General features: G+C 44.5%; 1 protein-coding gene across 11 annotated transcripts in view; it reads left to right on the top strand.

Moving 5' to 3' along the window:
* TIAM1 (TIAM Rac1 associated GEF 1) overlaps positions 1-17,529 on the top strand; it is a 394,514-nt gene that overhangs the window by 341,653 nt on the left and 35,332 nt on the right. For 10 of the 11 annotated variants that reach the window (XM_086675833.1, XM_086675832.1, XM_086675835.1 and 7 more), the window contains one exon: positions 10,050-10,153. In XM_086675833.1, the coding sequence (XP_086531959.1) occupies positions 10,050-10,153 (104 nt within the window). Of the gene's footprint in view, positions 1-10,049; positions 10,154-14,371; positions 14,868-17,529 lie in introns of those variants that run through there. The other variant, XM_025912923.2, reaches the window with a different exon arrangement.

The raw sequence follows: 17,529 nt of genomic DNA, 5'->3' as shown, positions 1-17,529 counted from the left end.
TCCACATCAGGCTCTGTGCTGACAGCTCAGAGCCTAAAGCCTGCTTCGGATTCTGTCTCTCTCTCTCTCTCTCTCTCTCTCTCTCTCTCTCTCTCTGCCCCTCCCCCACTCATGCTCTTTCTCTGTCTCTCAAAAATGAATAAATGCTAAAAAAAAATTTAATAAAAATAAAAGTGAAGTGTTTAGGTCTTAGTGCTCGATAAATGTTACGTGTTCAAAGCACAGTCTCTTATGGAGACATGAAGATTTGTGGCTTGTAACCGGAAGCTGCTCACTTTTGATCTCTCTGGTCTCTACTCCATCCACCTCAACGTGCAACAGGTGAATTGTCTGAGAACTAAGTTTATGAATACCTTACTTAAGTATTTCCCTTTCCCAGGCAGAAAGAAATGAATTCTGCTGACTAGGTGCTGAGACACCTGGGCCCCTTTTCAGAGATGGTGATTCCCATGACCCGGGGAGGGGTCTGGGGGTGCATTTGTACTTGTGGTTACTTAAAACTCAGGGGATTCTAACGTGCAGCTGGGATTGGGATCCACTACCTTTGCTCTCCAACGGTCTTTGTTTGTTGATACTCTTTTGATTGTCTTGGTAGAATGACAAGGTGATTGGAAAGTTATGGTCATACGCAGACCATCTGTGGTGGCATTTGTTGACATCATATTGTGGCCTGAGATTTTTGTAATGGAAATCCGTTAGGGGATGTGGAGTGTGTCCCCGCCCTTGTGTCCCTTGAGAAGGAAGCGTGGCAAATGGGTTGCTGTGTTGGCTTAGAAAATAAGAGATCTCATCCTCTGTGTTCTCCCTGAGACTCAGCTTCCCATCCTCAGTCATTGACCACCTGGGGTCCTTGTCAAAATCTTTCTTGAGCTACTTTCATCCCCCTCCCCCCACCTTTTTTTTTTTTTTTTAAATGTTTGTTTACTGATGTACTGGTAAGAAAATGGAGGAAGGATGTCTAGACAAAACGACAGTCCCTTGAGTGGCTGTTGTTATAGAGAGAACCTTGGAGTGAAGAGGAAGCTGAGGTAGGAAGTTGCAACACTGTTTGTGTGAGGTTTCCAGAAAGCCTCTCGAATGCTCCTGTGTGATTTATTTTGAATACTGGTCTCCTCTGGAGCTACTCACATTTGGAGCCAGGTTATTCTTTGTGGTGGGGGGGGGGGGGCTGTCCTGTGCATTAATGTAACCACTGTAAGTTAACGGTAGCCCCTTCCCCGAGTTGTGCCAACCAAAATCTCTTCACGTATTGTCAGCTGTCCCCTGAGCAACAAAATCTCCTCCCTTGGAGAGCCACTGGCCCGCTTTACTAGAAGGAAAACCCACATTACCCAGTTAGGGAAATATTCACAGTGAGCATCAATATAGAAAAGCAAATCTCGGTGTACAATAATTTTTAAAGGTTTTTATTAAACACTTATTGAGGGAATTCTAACACAAATACCCTTCTCTGGCATCTCCCCCTGGGCCTCCCCCACCCACTGCCTTTTGAGTCAAGGGAAGAGCAAAGAACAAATAAATGCTTATTCTGAGGCCTTTCTCCCAAGTGTGAGGAGGATTGTTCTGACATAAGATATTTATCATTGAAATTAATTCTTGGCACAAAGGTATTTCTTTCAGTAATTCTGCAATCCCCACATTTTACGCAAGTTGAAAGAATCACTACAGAGCATCAATGGTGTCTTTCCAAGGCTTCAAAACATCTGTTTGCGTCTTTCATTTTAAATCCCGCCATCAAGGCTTGCATCCATTTAATTTTATGCAGAGGTGCATGCAGCTCTGCTTTATCTTCTCTAAAATTCCTCTCGACGGGTTGGGGCAAAGCCGGTGCCCTCATTTAGCTCAGTGTTACAATAAAAGTGCCAGAGTTCAGCAAACTGGAGTTGGTTCTTGTTTGAAAAGTGGTCATTATGGAAGCCAAGCTGGGCATCTGCAGCTCACTCCGGCCTATGCGCGTCAAGGACAGTTGGGGCCATCGTTGTTTGGAGAGTCAAGCGCCTCCCTCCCCCCTTGATATACCTCAGGCACATCTGTCTGATGCTAAGTGGAGGATTAGAGTCTGTCCGAGTACAAATACCCCTCCTGGAGGAAGTAGATTAAGCAGAGTTTGTTGTAACAGGAAAGGCTTCTGTGACAGTTGGGAGAGCCCAAGGCACCTTGGCCAGAGGACTGGTTGAGCACCCACCATGGACAGTTTGATTTGCGGGCAGAGCCTGCTTCCCTCAGTGCCTGTGGAACATACAAGTCTATTTCAGACCGTTGTTCCGTGCAGATTGTCTGGAGCTCGATTCTGAAAACACAAGACAATCAGGCAGCAGGGAGACACAACAGAGAAATAGGCACCGCACAGATTTTTTTCCTGCAAACAAATATGGCCCCATCCTTCGGAGGCTCTGAAGTCTCCCAGATACCAGTAGCACACGGTCTTCTGTTTGTTTGTTGATAAAACTTGGAGCCATGTGCGTTTTGTAAACTGTCTGGGCCCCATGGTTTTGTCACACAGCACCTGGCTTGCTTCCTGAGGCCCTGCTGGCGAGAGCCAAACATCTAGTCTTGATTTCCGGCTGGATTGGGTTGACGACACCCTCGAAATCCTGTGTGTGGGGAAAAATGGTTCAGAATTTCAGAGCCTCCGTGTGTGTATTTTAAGAGAAAAGTAATGAACCTTGTATTATATGGCTTTTACAACAGATTAACAGAGTCAGTAACGCTTAGATCTACGGTTTTTGGGGATGTAAAAATTTCCATAGAGAAACGGACACTGAGATTGTGTGAAATTTGGCTGGGAACAAGTTATTTGTCAATGAGGTCAAAGTTGGAGCACTTTAACCTATTCTTTTTTTTTTTTTCTCTCTGTAATTACTTTTGCTTTTTAGCTTTGTTGTGAAAAGAGTGTTTATGCTGATCCTATACATATATTATGAGTGTTTCTATGGAATTCTTATATGACAGTCAAGTGACTAAAAAGCAAAATAAAATCCTGGCCTAGTGGTTAAATTTCAGCTAAGTGTTTTTATTGACAGCATCTAACCTTTTCTTGCCTCCTTGTCCTCCAATCATTTTTTTTTTTTTCCCTCACAGAGCTTTAAACTCAGGCATTAATCAAGGCGTTATGAAAATCAGTGTTATAATTGGTCCCTCTTTGGAAATGTTTGATTTGGAGAATCTGCTTATGTAGTACACATTGTTAGTACATCTCATAAGCGAAAGATTTTTATCTTCTTTCTTTAAGTCCCAAAGGGACTTAAATGGAGCCAGAGTGAATGTGTCTCAACCAAGTAAATTAAAGATAAATCTAAACGTAGGCTTACATTGATGTGTGCATCCTGCTAGTTGTGAGTGGGCTATGCTCGTCACAAAGGTTTTCTTGGTCACCAGAGCATTGTTATGATGTGAAAATCATTGTAAGGATTTTCTTTTGGAGGGGGAAGGGGCAGAGGGAGAGGAAGAGAGAATCCAAAGCAGATTCCATGCTTAGAGCGGACCCCAACGCAAGGCTCGAACTCCCGAACTGTGAGATCATGACCTGAGCCGAAACCAAGAGTCTGATGCTTAACCGACTGAGCCGCCCAGGTGCCCTGATATGAAAATCATTTTAAAAAGTGAAGAAATGACCACACCTGTTTCCAACAATGAATGTTATTTATGGTGCTTCTAGGTCCCGTCTCCCCCAGCCTCAGCCCTACTCTGTGCTTCCTCATTCTCTGGGGCTGCCCAGCCCCCTGTCAACCCACTGTCTCTTCAGATTTGGCCCCGCTTCTTCTCTGTGCTGCCACATGGCTACTGGGCACCTCCTCTGTGCCAGACGTTGTGCTAAACGTGGGGATGGAATGGAGGTGAGGTGGCGGCTCCCTTGCTGTGACCACTTCTTCAGCCACCTCTCAGCCTTATCTTCGGCTCTCCCATCTCTCTGATGGTCAGCAGAGCCAGTGTGTGTTGGGCGGTGCACTAGGGAGTAAATGGGGGCAGCTCCCTCCGGGACAAAGAAGAAAATTCCTTCGGTGTCTGTTGTTGGAGGCAAGTCTCTTGTAGTGAAGGCGGTGGAGACCTGAGATATAGGATGTTGCAAAACTGTACTGAGGCTGCCAAAAAACCCCAGCGGTGTTTTTGCATAAGCCTTTTAAGCTGGGGGATGTTCGGAGAAGGCCTTGAAGCATAGGAGCCAGAACATGACCTCATCTCTTTGAAGTCCCTGTTCCTGCCTCTCTGGCTTTCTTTGATTACTAAATCCCCCTGACCCATTTCCTGGTTATCTTCTGCTGGGTACCAAACCATCCCAGGACAGTCAATTTCCTTGCTCGTTCTTCTGGGTTTGGCAGTTTCGGGCGGGGCTCAGCTGGGTCCTTGCTGCCCTTGCCCGGAGTGGCACATTTGGCTGTGTCGTCTGGTGGCTTGACTGGGGCTGGGTTACAAGACTGCCTCACTTGTACATTTGGTGCTTGGTTGGCTGGACCTCAGGAGGCTAGGCGGCGGTTTGTCTGGTGAGCTCAGAGATCCTGGGGGCAAACCAGAATCTGTGAGAACTCGCGAGGCCTTGGCTTGGAATTTTTGTCTCACCATCTATGTCACGTTCTGTCGATTGAAGCAACTCACAAGGCCAGTCCCAGTTCATGGGGTGGAGAAAAAGTGACACAGGAGTCTGTGCTCAAAGGGATGGACAGAATCATCAGTTTGCAAACAGCTCTACCAGCTGCATTGCTCTTTCTCTCTTATTTTATTAATTTTTGTCTTCAGCTAAGGGCAGAAGCATCGCATAGTGAAGTGGGAAAGAACACTTGCTTTAGAATCGGATATACCTATAGATACTGATTCATAGGAGTCCCTTTATTAGATATTAATGTTTTTGCCAGTTATATGTTGAAGATAACTTTTCTCAGTCTATACTGTGTCTTGTTGCATTTTGACAAAGAAGGGTTTTAATTTAATTCGATTTATTTATTTTTTAAAGTTTATTTATTTATTTTGGGTGAGAGACAGAGGGGCAGAGAGAGAGGGAGAGAGAGAGAATCCCAAGCAGGCTCCACACTGTCAGCGCAGAGCCCGATGCAGGACTCAAACTCACGAACCGTGAAATTGTGTCCTAAACCAAAATCAAGAGTTGGATGCTTAACTGACTGAGCCACCCACGTGCCCCAGAAGGGTTTTTAATTTTAATAAAATCTGATGTTTCTGTCTTCTATGATTTGTGCTTTTTATATCTTATTTAAGAAGCCCTTCTCTTTCCTAAGGTAACCAACCTTGTCTTCTGTATTTTCTTATAAAAGATTTTATACTTGGGGCTACTGACATTCTTCTGGTGTATACCTCCCTGGTATTGATTTTTGTGAATGGTGTGTGTTAGGGTACAACGTTCTATTTCTCCATGTGAGTAGTCTTCTGTCATAACGTTTAGCAGAGGTACCATTCTGTTCCCTGGGGTCTGAAACGGCACATTTACTGTGTATATCATGCCCCCCTATGCGGAAGGGCCGTTTCTGGGCTCTATGCTCTGTTAGTCTGTGCTTTATAATACATTTTGGGATCTGGTAGGGAAAATACTGTAACCTTGTGTAATCTTGTTCTTTTTCTCTAAAACTGTCTCTGGTGTTACTGGCTTTGTGCTCTTTTGTCACAAATTCAGTTCCCCCAAAATGCTGCTAAGTGTAGTCTGAGGCTAAATACAGACTCTTTGAAATTTGTTGAGGTTTATGTTGTGGTCTGATGTGTGGCCTGCTTGTATAAATTGTGATCCTTGGGGAAGATGCACACTCACAAATTCTTAGAAAAAGGGTTTGAAATCTATTCATGGATCAAGCTTAACGATTGATACATCTTCACGTGGTGGCTAAATCTGTTTTGTCTGACATTTGTTGCGCTTTCTTTACATTGGCCAACTATATCTTCCCGTCCCTTTAGTTTTTTTTTTTTTTTTTAACGTTTATTTATTTTTGAGAGAGAGAGAGAGAGAGAGAGAGAGAGAGAGAGACCGAGCGTGAGTGGGGGAGGGGCAGAGCGAGAGAGGGAGACACAGAATCCAAAGCAGGCTCCAGGCTCTGAGCCTACCGTGGGGCTGGAACTCATGAACTGCCAGATCATGACCTGAGCTGAAGTCAGATGCTTAACAGACTGAGCAACCCAGGTGCCCCTAAAAATAAAATCGTCAGAGGGTGCCTGGGTAGCTCTGTCCATTAAGCGTCCAACTGTATTTTGGCTCAGGTCATGATCTCACGGGTTGTGAGTTCCAGCTCTGCACTGACAGTGCAGAACCTGCTTGGGATTCTCTCTCCCTCTCTCCCTGTCAATCCCCCGCTCACTCTCTCTCTCACTCAAAATAAATAAGTAAACATTAGAAAATCAAACTTTTTAAAGACACAATGCTATTGCACACTTAATAGACTACAATGTAGTGTAAATATAACTTTTATATGCACTGGGAACCCAAAAAATTCATCTGACTTGCTTTATTGTGATATCCACTGCATTGCAGTGGTCTAGACCCAAACTCAGAATATTTCCAAGGTATAGCTGTATATCCCTTAGAGAGGTGGGGTTTGTTTGTTTGTTTGTTTGTTTGTTTGTTTGTTTTGTTTGTTTTAGTGAGGTTCTATTTGTAGCAAACTTTCTCACCTTTGTTTCTCAAACAGAGAACATTATATTCTCCTTATTGAATAATATTTTAGCTGTAAATACAATTCTATATTGGTCGTGTTAGCATTTGAAGATTTTTGTGCTTTCTTCAGATAGATCTTTTATTCTTTCTTGAACTTTTATTCTTACCTATTGAGCATTTTATTTCAGTGGTTAGTTCTCATTTTTAAAAACTCTGTGAATTTACCTGATCTTTTCTGAAGTTACCTCTTGTCCCTTTTAAAAAAATATATTTTTATGCATACTTGCCATTCTGTATCTGATGATTACAGTATCATTCCTTGGGAATCTGCTTCTGTTGTTTATTGTGTCTGCTGCTTCTCACTCATGGGGACCTGGTTCTTCCTGGGTTTTCTAATAATGGATTAGGAGTTTTTATTTGATCAAGCTTTATCTCTGGACATTACATGATACCGTTTTTAAGAGTGAATTCCTCCAGAGGGATTTGGATTGTGTCTTTGCCAGAGCCCTTGGAATACAAATCTACCATGATTTTAAGATAGTTTGTTCATCTTAAGTGTCACAGACTGAATGTTTGTGTCCTGCCAAAATCTATACATTGAAGCCGTGAGCCCTGTGTGATTGTTCTTTGGAGTTGGGGCCTTTAGGAGGTAATCAGGCTTAGCTAAACTTGTGAAAGTAGGACCCCACCCATGACGGGGTCCCCCCACATGGGGTTAGTGTCCTTGTAAGGAGAGCAACAGAGCAGAGCTCAGTCTTCCCTTACATGCGTGAGGAAAAGGTCATGTGAGCACATCGGGAGATGGTAGCCTTCCACAAGCCGGGGGAAGGGTCTCCCCCAAGAATTGAATCTGTGAGCCCCTTGACATTGGACTTCCATCCTTCAGAACTGAGAGAAATAAATGTCTTATTTAAGCCACCACCTCTGTGGTCTTTTGTTACAGAAGCCCAAGCTGACTAAGACATAGAGTCTTCTGGAGGCAGTACCTGGTGTAAATTTGAATCTCAAACACCCGTGGGGTCAGCCTGTGGTTATCCTCTTTGGAGAACCCCCCCCCCCCCCCGCCCTTGCTCCCTCCCTGGTCTTCTGTCTCAGAGTGTAGGCAGAATCAGACAAGCTTCCTTTCCCCTCCTCCCCTCCCTCCCCCTCCCCTTCTCTTTCCTCCCCTTCCCTTCCCTTTTGCCAACGAATACCTCTTTCTTTTATCTTTTTACATCTTTTTAGACCAAGGGTGTAGCCCTTCAAAGGAACCGTGTGAATGAATGCGGGAGATTCAGTTCCAGGTCTCCAACTTGTGCCGATCTGACACCTGTCTTCTGTCTCTGGTCTTTACAGTTGAAACCAGAGTCTCCAGGACATTGGCTCCCAAGCTGTGATGGTACCGCTGTTGGGAAATGTGTGGGTGCATTTTTATTGGCACAGAGATTGGGGAGTGCTAATTGTATTTAGTGCCCAGGAGCGAGGGAGACTAAGTGTCTGCCAAATGTGCAATTTTGTACCCCGCCGCCCCGAATTGTTCCTCTCCTAACACCCATAGGTCTCTTTCTCTCTTCGGGAAACACTGCTCTAGGGTTTGGGGACTGATGGATTTACTCAATATCGCCACAGCTTTTAGACTGGCCCCACCACACCAGCTTCTTTTATTGTCTTCATTTTGGGCCCTGGGACTCGTTGGAGCTCAGCTCTATGTTTAAAAGGATTTTGTTATGTTTTATTTATCATTCTTAAGTGTTGTGTAGAGGTGAAGTTCCCTCCTTTCTTTCCCTTTCCTTCCTCCTTCCTTCCTTCCTTTCTTTTCTTTTCTTTCCTTTTCTTTTCTTTTCTCTTCTTTTTTCTTCTTTCTTTCTTTCTTTCTTTCTTTCTTTCTTTCTTTCTTTCTTTCTTTCTTTCCCTCTCCCTTTCCCTGTCTCCTTCCTTCCTTCCTTCCTTCCTTCCTTCCTTCCTTCCTTCCTTCCTTTTCAGGATACCTAGCACCACTGTATCATTAAAAATGAAATCCTTTCATCTGTTTTCTCACTACCTTGTGAGCATCAGCTGTCCCCCAGGCATTGCATTACACAGTGGGGTCTGTAGAGTCACAGCAGTTGGCTGTACAGGCAGGGGGGTTGCCATTCTGCAGACTGCAGTGTGAATGGTGTCCTGTGGGCTGTGCATCCTGGCTATTTAGGACAGTGCTGAGTGAGCCGTGGTTTCTGTGATCCAAGAGCTCAGTGCTTAGCAAAGTGTCCCTAAATGAGCTCATCCGCTCCTCCGCATTGGAGATCAACTCTTGCCCGTTTCTCTGGCCCCAGCCTCTAAGCCATTGCCCCCGTACAGAGTGTTCAGTCACTTTTTCCCCATGAAGGTGACAATATGATATAGTCGATAGCCACCAAGTTGACTGAGCTGCTTTCTTTGACTGCTACTGCCATATGGTAGAGTGAGCCAGTAATTAGAAAATCCTAGAGCCAGAGCAAAAGGGAGGACACAGACAGAAACTTTCATTCAGAGTGTATTCACTTTGTTGGTGCTTCATTCCAGAGGAGGAGGGGAGACCACAGGATACCATCTTGGAGCAGTGCTCACTGGGAGGCGGGCTTCCTCCCTGTTTCCCAGCTGACTTCGAGTCCAAACAGAAAGTGATGCCAGGCAGGTTATGACTGTACTGGTGTCACTGGATAAGGCAACCTCTTTGCAAACCCAGGCTTTCTCATCGGAAGAGTCAGAAAGTGGCTCCCTTACCTCTCTCATCTTCCATCCTGTCCATTTATAGTGATGGTGCTGTCGTCCCGGATCCAGTGCCAGACTGGTTTGATTATACCACTGTCTCATCAGATTAGCTAGAGGTTTTTAAATGTCTTAGAGCCTTGGAACTCCAGGTGTGGTCCGTGGACCTACAGTACTGATTGGTGTCATCGTGGGACTTGTGAGAAATGTAGAATTTTCGGTTCGACCCCAGATCTTTTGAATCTGAATCTGCAGAGTGTGATCCCCTGTGGGTTCAGATGCTCTTTAAATTTGAGAAGCCCCCCCCAGAGGCCTGTGATTGCAGTGTTCTCTTCCTTCTCTTTTACATAGAGTATGCCGGGAAGTATGGAAGTTTGGTGTTCTGTTTATAGCTTGCCAGACTTCGCAAAAACAGGTATCATACGTATTGTGGACCGAATGTTTACATCCCTGGGTCCACCTCCAAATACCATGGCGTGGGAGGTTAGGGCTTCAACTTGAGTTTGTTGTGGGGGGGCGGGGCGCATCATAACAATTAGGTATTGGAAAAAAATATATATGCTATAATATAAAAATAATACTAGTAACAATAAAAACACACTTACTGAGCCAAGATCGTGGAGCTCGTATTTGGAGGGTCTCACAATGTATGTACCTGTCGTGAGCCTGACCCCGTGCCCCGCTTTGCCCAGGCATGGCTTTTAGCGGTTGGTGCACATGCCGACCCTCATTTTCCTCTGATGTCGTCTTGCAGGGCACGGCCTGTGCGGCGAGCAGGGCAGTGGTGCTGAGACCGCTCTGGAGGAGACCGAAGGGCCGGACCTGGAATCCTCAGATGAAACTGATCACAGCAGCAAGGTGAGAGATTTTCATTTTCACGTCCCACGTGTCAAACCACCGAAGAATCACAACTGACACGTCACCTTTGCAGCCGTATGCGGTCAGGAGGCCTCTCCCCGGGACCAAGTGCTTTTACTCTGAGAGGTCACGAGATAAGACACAAAATCCAAATTACCACCTTGGTAACAAACCTGTGCGTGAGCTTACAGGGCAGAAGTCCCTTTGCATGGATTCAAGTCTCATTTCATCCGATTTCCTTCTTACGTCTCCGTCTGTGCTTGAAAAGGCAGCATCCAGTTTGTGTGCTGCTGGGTCAGTTACACCTTCTTGCTCTTCTGGTTTCTGCACTGAACTCTTCTTGGATTGTCTGTGTGTGGCTCCTGTTAAAGGGAAAGAAACCATCTTTTAATTTATTCAAATAGCATGTTCCTTGGTTGGCTGAGGCCTTATTCTGCCTCTCTTTGGTGGAAGGCTGTGTATTTGTTTCCCATAATTCATCATGCTTCCACCCTTCCACCCTCACTTCCCAGAGGGTTCTGTGGATCAGTAAGTAATGTCTTCTTAGCACAATCTCCAGAGTACGGCAGTTTGAAAACCTGGTGTTACCTCCGTCCAAAGGCCGTTCCGCAGCAAAAGTCATTGTATGTGATTCTGTTTCTGTATTTATTCACCTTAAAAAAAAAAAAAAACAAATAATATGCACATGTTTATTTTGATCCCTCCACCTAGCTTTTGTTCTTCTGTTTGATATTTACCACTTGCCCTGATCAAATCCTGTAACAGGGTGATTCTTGCCTTCGCCCAGTGATTGGATGACTGGGGAGGTCAAATAATATAACAGTAGGAGAGCACGTTGGCCAGGGAAATATATGATTCAAATATGAACCCTTATTTTAAAAAACCTGCATTTCTCTATGTGTCCTTTTTTTTTGTTTGTTTTTTTTTTTTTTGGTCTCTCTTGGTGTTTCTGTCTCTGTAAGACTCTCTTGAGTGCCCGTGTCACTTTTACCCATGTGTGTGTCTTTGGTCCTCATGGGATTACCTTCCTTGGTGTCCTTTCTAAGTTGGGCGCAATATAAAATGTAATATTTGAATATAAAATTTAATATTTAATATTGAAATTTAATATTTGGAAATTTAATATTTGAACTTTCAAATTTAATATTTGAAACTAACTTTAATATTTGTAAAGGGCTTTACGTTGGTTATTAATTAAAATGCAGATGATTGGGGGCGCCTGGGTGGCACAGTCGGTTAAGCGTCCGACTTCAGCCAGGTCACGATCTCGCGGTCCGTGAAGTTCGAGCCCCGCATCAGGCTCTGGGCTGATGGCTCAGAGCCTGGAGCCTGTTTCCGATTCTGTGTCTCCCTCTCTCTCTGCTCCTCCCCCGTTCATGCTCTGTCTCTCTCTGTCCCAAAAATAAATAAACGTTGAAAAAAAAAAAATTAAAAAAAAAAAAACGCAGATGAATGGTAGGGCACCTGGGTGGCTTCGTTGGTTGAGTGTCCCACTAGGGCTCAGGTCACGATCTCGCGGTTCGTGAATTCGAGCCCCACATCGGGCTCTCTGCCGTCAGCACGGAGCCCGCTTTGGATCCTCTGTCCCCCTCTCTCTGCCCCTCCCCGTCTTGCATTCTCTCTCTCTCTCTCTCTCTGTCTCAAAAATAAGCATTTAAAAAAAAACCCACAGATGAATGGAAATACACACATTTCATTTAAAGCCAAAAAACCCCAAACAAACAAAAACTTGCTTAAACTTAACTTTTTTATGTTTGTGGCCCTTACTTTACTTTTACATACTTGGGGGAGGAGACAGGGACATCCCCCCTCAGGGAGAAATGGATATTTCCAAACTGGGGTCAGATATTTCGAAAGGTATTTATTAAGTTATTTTGTTATTGAATGTTAATTCTCAGTTTCTAATTTGATTTAGGAATACGGCTATTTTTCCTATATCTAAAACATTAATCTCTGAATACTTTTTAACTTGGATCATTTTTACCTCACTGTAATAGCCCCGTGTTCTCATTCCTTGTGGATTTTGAGATTGTTTTCATTTAAAATTTTGTGAGTCATGAGGTCCTAAACAGGGTCCTCTATAATATTAGGTCTGGCAGTGGAGAGGAAGGAAGGGGCCCTGGGGTTTTGTTGACTGCCTGTGGATGCCTGTCTGACTTCATGGTTCTTTCTCCAGAGAACAGGCCCTACAGCTCACCTGGAACAGACAGGGTCAGGTGCAGGAACAGGCCAGCTCGTCCCTGGATTTCACTGTACGATGCTCAGTGCGCTTTCCTGAAAGAGAACTGCTTCAGAGTTATTGATGACAAGTTTGGGTGATGATCAGTATTTTTGAAGCTAGTGCAGTGACCCGTGCTAAAACCATAGGTTAATCTTTTCTTTTCACCAGGTCGGAGGGCACTGTGTGATTCTGTACCTGAAAATACTCCCTAGGTTTGCTTCGATTCACATTTTATCTTTATTTGAATGATTTTGTCACTCAACCCAAGTTAGTTAACTAAATTAGCCTTTAATGAGTTACTTTCTCACTTTGGATATTTGGAAGCAAAAATCTTAAATTGTGCAAATGGTTCTTCTGGAGTCTGGGTCCTACTGTGGATTCTTCTACATATTGGGCACCATTCATATTAACTTCCCTCATCCTCTCAATACCTCTGAGAGAGAAATCCTGTTATTCCCTCTATCTTATAGGTAATGACATTGGAACAGAGAGGTTCACAACTCACTGAAGGTCACACAGCTCTGAGATGGCAAAACCAGGCCTTGTATTGTTATCGGCTATGCTAAAACTATCTTCTGGCCAGATTGGTTAAAGTGTGGTGTTAAATACCAAGTTTCAGAAAAAGGAGTTAATTAATTAATGTGCCGTGTAAGTCAATTAGCTAGAAACTCATTAGCCACTTAAATATTTTCTTAATACTTAAGCTTTTGGGGTGTCTTTTCTTATGATTTAAAGTAAGGAATACCTGGGGGTGCCTCAGTCAGTTAAGCTTCCAACTTGGGCTCAGGTCATGATCTTGTGGTTTGTGGGTTCGAGCCCCGCATCAGGCTGTGTGTTGCCGGCTCAGAGCCTGGAGCCTGCTTCGGATTCTGTGGCTCCCTCTCTCCTGCTACCCCCTCCCCCGCCACGGACGTGCCTGAGCTCTTGAGCACACATGCGCGCTCTCTCTCTCTCTCCCTCTCTCTCTCCCCCAAAAGTAAGTAAACATTTAAAAAAAAAAAAAGTAAGAGCAAGAGTTTCTTGATCAAGCTTATTCTTTTGACATGTCTCCTAGATCAGTAATTCTTCTTGAGAATAAACCACATGTTAATTTTTAAGTTGTAAGCTGCCGTAAACACGGAAGGATGGTTTAGCCTTTGCTTCGAATGCACCAGGCTGGGTGTAGAATGTAAAAACAAGTAAATAAACAAACAAGTCAAGAAATGACATGAAATGAAACAAGCAGTCATTTTTTTTCTTTATTCCTGCTGAGTGTGTGAAGACTGTTGATTTTTTTGTTTAATATTTTTGTTGCTCTTCCGAAATGAATTGCTTTACGAAACATTGGGCAGAATACAAGAGAATGCAGGCTTGAGTGTAATGTGTTTTTTGATTTTTTTTTCTTTTTTGTAAATAGCAGTTTTCGCTATTTGTGGCCTTTTGGGGTTAAGCAAGTAGATAATTATGAGCTTGCCGGGCATTGGTGGCCCTGGGGTGGGGGTAGGGCTCCCACACCGCAGGGGGGCATTCTAGCCTCTTTGTGAGCCACCTCCCTCCTCTTGTGACTGTGGTGATAGCCTCAAAGGGGGCTTTCTCCACCGGCCACTGGTTTCTCTGCTTCTCCTGGAAAACTCTTGTCTCTGGAAATGAATGCTGATGAGCTCCCGGCTGTCGTTATGCATCCCAGGCCCCCTGGCAGCTGTGATTTTGTTTTCCATTTAGCCAATATATTAGAATAATTTTCAGAACATTTCCATTCTGAAAGCCTTGTTTCTCTCTCTCTCTTTTTTTTTTTTTTTCCTTTTTAATCCAAATTGGGATTGTCTTGGAAATGTCTGCTTTAGTAACAAAGCATTAGCGGAAGATGTGAAAACATAAGCTGTTCCAAGAACGTAGTTTGTTTTTATTTATTTATCTATTTGTTTTTTAGTGCCTGCTCCCGACTCAGTGAGAGAGGGGTGTCTTCAAAGTTGTGGGAGCCTGCCGGGTTGAATATCCCCGAGCACGGCGTGACGCTGGCCAATCAGCTGATCTTGGCCGCAGAGCAGACTGCTCACATCCTGGGCAGGCTTTTTCGGCTTTGTGTTCTGGTCCCTTTTGGTTCTCCCTTTCTGGAACTTTTGTTGGTTAGCCAGGTGAAATCAAAGCATGAATTCGAGTCCGCGAGTTAGCCTTTGACCCCATCCCAGAAGCCGCTGACGGGAAGAGGGGTGCTGGTCTGGGGACGGGGGGCGCACTGCTGCCCTCCTTGCTGTGTTGAGATGCGACAGTAGGTTTCACCGGCGAGCCCGCATGGGCTGTCTGTGTGAGAGGATGCTCCCTTGGGAACTGGAAGGCGTTTGGCGCTCTCGGGGTATTTTAGGAAACTTCTCTTTCTGTGCGGAGCATGTCAGGTGGTAGCATTACCATGAGAATATATTCCTGATGATGTCTGCACTGTGGAAAATAAAGCGCAAGCCCAGGATCGAAACCAGTTACAAGTCCGGGGACTCTGTGTATCAGACGCTTCCTCTGGTGAGCATGTTTGAATTCTGTCTTGCTAACCTTGTTTGTTATGACTTTCCAGCTGAATTGTCTTCCAGCCCCATTTCCCCATATTGCGTCTTTTTGCCCTCCAGTTCCCCTTGTTGATAAAGAGACATGTAGTTTAGCATGGGGGTGGGCATTGGTAGTTGGTGTGAAGCCGAATTTGCCTCGAATCTTCACATTTACATATATATTTTTTCATTCTTAAATGGCCTGAAGATGTAATGTGTATTTTGTTTAATAATTTTTAAAAATGTTTTACTTATTTTTGAGTGAGAGAGAGACAGAGCGCGAACAGGGGAGGGGCAGAGAGAGGGGGAGCCACAGAATCCGAGGCGGGCTCCAGGCTCCGAGCCGTCGGCACAGAGCCCGACGCGGGGCTCGAACTCACGGACCGTGAGATCATGACCTGAGCCGAAGTCGGACGCCTAACCAACTGAGCCACCCAGGGGCCCCAGTAGTGTGTATTTTTAAAACGAAGTGAGAGTTGAGTTTTCCCCCTTTCTTTTGGTTGTTGAGATTTCGAGTGTGTTTGTATTATGTGTATGGCAAATCTCCCCTAACCCCACGTCAGAGTGTTCCGCATGTGTTTCTGGAAGAAGGGTGTTCACCTTGCCTCCTATAACGTTTTAAGGGTTTTGGACTTTATCTCTGCTTACTTGAGAAGGAGATGTTTATAGATGCGTTGGCGCAGGGAATGTGTTGGTGGTTTGACGTCCACTGACTTCTATTGTACGTGTCAGTTCCTGTAGTAAAGTGTTGAGTCCCTAATAAGACAATCTGGTGGGTTAATGACAAGGACTAATTTAACCAAATCACATTGAACTTTTAAAAATAGCTTCATATTAACATTGGAGTCTGCCCGCCGTGCGATCTTTGTGTCACTTAGTGCAGCTTGAACTTTGGCAGTAAGTACACCCGATTTACTCAGTTGAGCCTTCGTCCTTCCTAGAGGTCTCTTCTTCAAAGTTTGTTCAAAAGGAGACAGAGAAGGTGATGGAAAACTATGGGGATTGCCATTGTGTATAGTGGTCTCTGAAATTATAGAGAACACGACTTTGGTGTTTGTCTCCAAAAGAGCTTAAGTAAAGGTTATAAGATTTTAGGCCACTCTGGCCTCTTTTAAATCTGTGGGATGTGTTAAATCGGTCACACTTAAAGGACAGTTTTAGGACTCTGAACTCCTCTAGAGATAGAAATTGCCCTCGGTGGTTGCATAACAGGAAGGGCTTAAACAGCTGGGTAGCTTGAGTCAATAGTGTGTACTTAAAAGCCTCCCCCTTCTTTTTGTACTTTCTTTTCATCTTCCACAGGAAGAAAGTGATATTATAAACATTGAGCTTCACGCTGGCCCCAGTAAAGTGGTCCATTTCCTCCTGCAATTGTGTACTCTCTTCTGCATGGTGGTTGGATAATTCTGAGCTATGGCAGTAGAACGGCTTTGCTACCTTGAACAGTCTCTAACCGGCAGCTCTGAAATGCCTGAAAGTGCTTTTCTGTTTCCAGGGTGACTGATTGCAGTCCTCAAGCCGGGAGAGGTCTGTACTTCTCCCATTGCAGAAACCTCGCTGTCCCCTCCTCCCGAGCTGCCCTTCTCCCCTTGTCCTGGTTCCAGGACACTTGGCTTTCGGGAGTGTGTTGAGAACCCCCCACAGCAGCCGCCTCTCCGGGCATCTCTGACCCCAGAGCTTGGTGTAGAATAACGAGGAGACCACAAAACGCTCCGTGACAGAGCGGGGGAAGCTTTGCGTTCCTCGTACATCCTACATCGTGGCCTAGCTCCCTAGGACCTTGATGTTAAAAAAAGAAAAAAAGTTCTGGCCACAGCATAGGGTCAGGGGGACTTAAAAGTTGGGCCACAGCATACAAAATCTCTGCATTCTTCTAGAAAATACCTGCATTTCATACTTCCTTCTAAGGATGTTTTCTGGGTCAGATTTTAGTAAAACAAAATTCTCAAACTTGATGACATCATTTTAGGTTAAATGTTTCCAAGCAAAAGTTTCCTTATGAGCTTTGTAAAACGTGCTTTGCCAGTATGCACTGTAACTTGGAATTCTGTCTTTTTATTCCTTATTTAAATAACATGGAATTGACAGTAAGCAGACTTCGTCCATGTTGAGATTACGTCCATGTTCCTCACGAGAGTTTATATCTTGAATCAGAGAACAGGGTTGCCCATGTTGAAACTTCATTAACCCCCTCCTCTGTGTTAGAGACCACCTAGCTAAATCTGTCCTAAGCTGAGGATTGTGTCTAATAAGGAAGGGATGTCTAAGGCTTTGAACTCTCAGAAGAGGACTTAAGGGAATTTGGGGGTGTCTCTGGGATGCTAAAGGTTTTTCCTAATAGAATCCAGAACTTGGCTCAGAGCAGGAGAAAGAGGAGTAGGCTGGGTGTTTGGAGTGAGGTTGGATAGGACGTGGCTAGGTTTGATGCACCATAGCCCTAGCCCACAGCCCACTAACCTTAGCTCTCCCCTTGGACCTGCTTAAAATAAGGATACCAGACCTTAGGAGTAGTGAACTTCACACAGGTAAAGTCAGAAGCTCTCCTCACACTCTTGAAAATGGAAACCTCAGAGTGTGGTGAAACCAAGGGAATAAAAACCTGGAAAGACCTTCCCGCACCTTCCATTACTATACGTAGA

The sequence above is a fragment of the Puma concolor genome, chromosome C2, assembly GCF_028749965.1.
Source record: "Puma concolor isolate L17-30 chromosome C2, mPumCon1.1.hap2, whole genome shotgun sequence".
NCBI lineage: Eukaryota > Metazoa > Chordata > Mammalia > Carnivora > Felidae > Puma > Puma concolor.
This window is presented reverse-complemented; position numbering and strand designations above follow the sequence as displayed.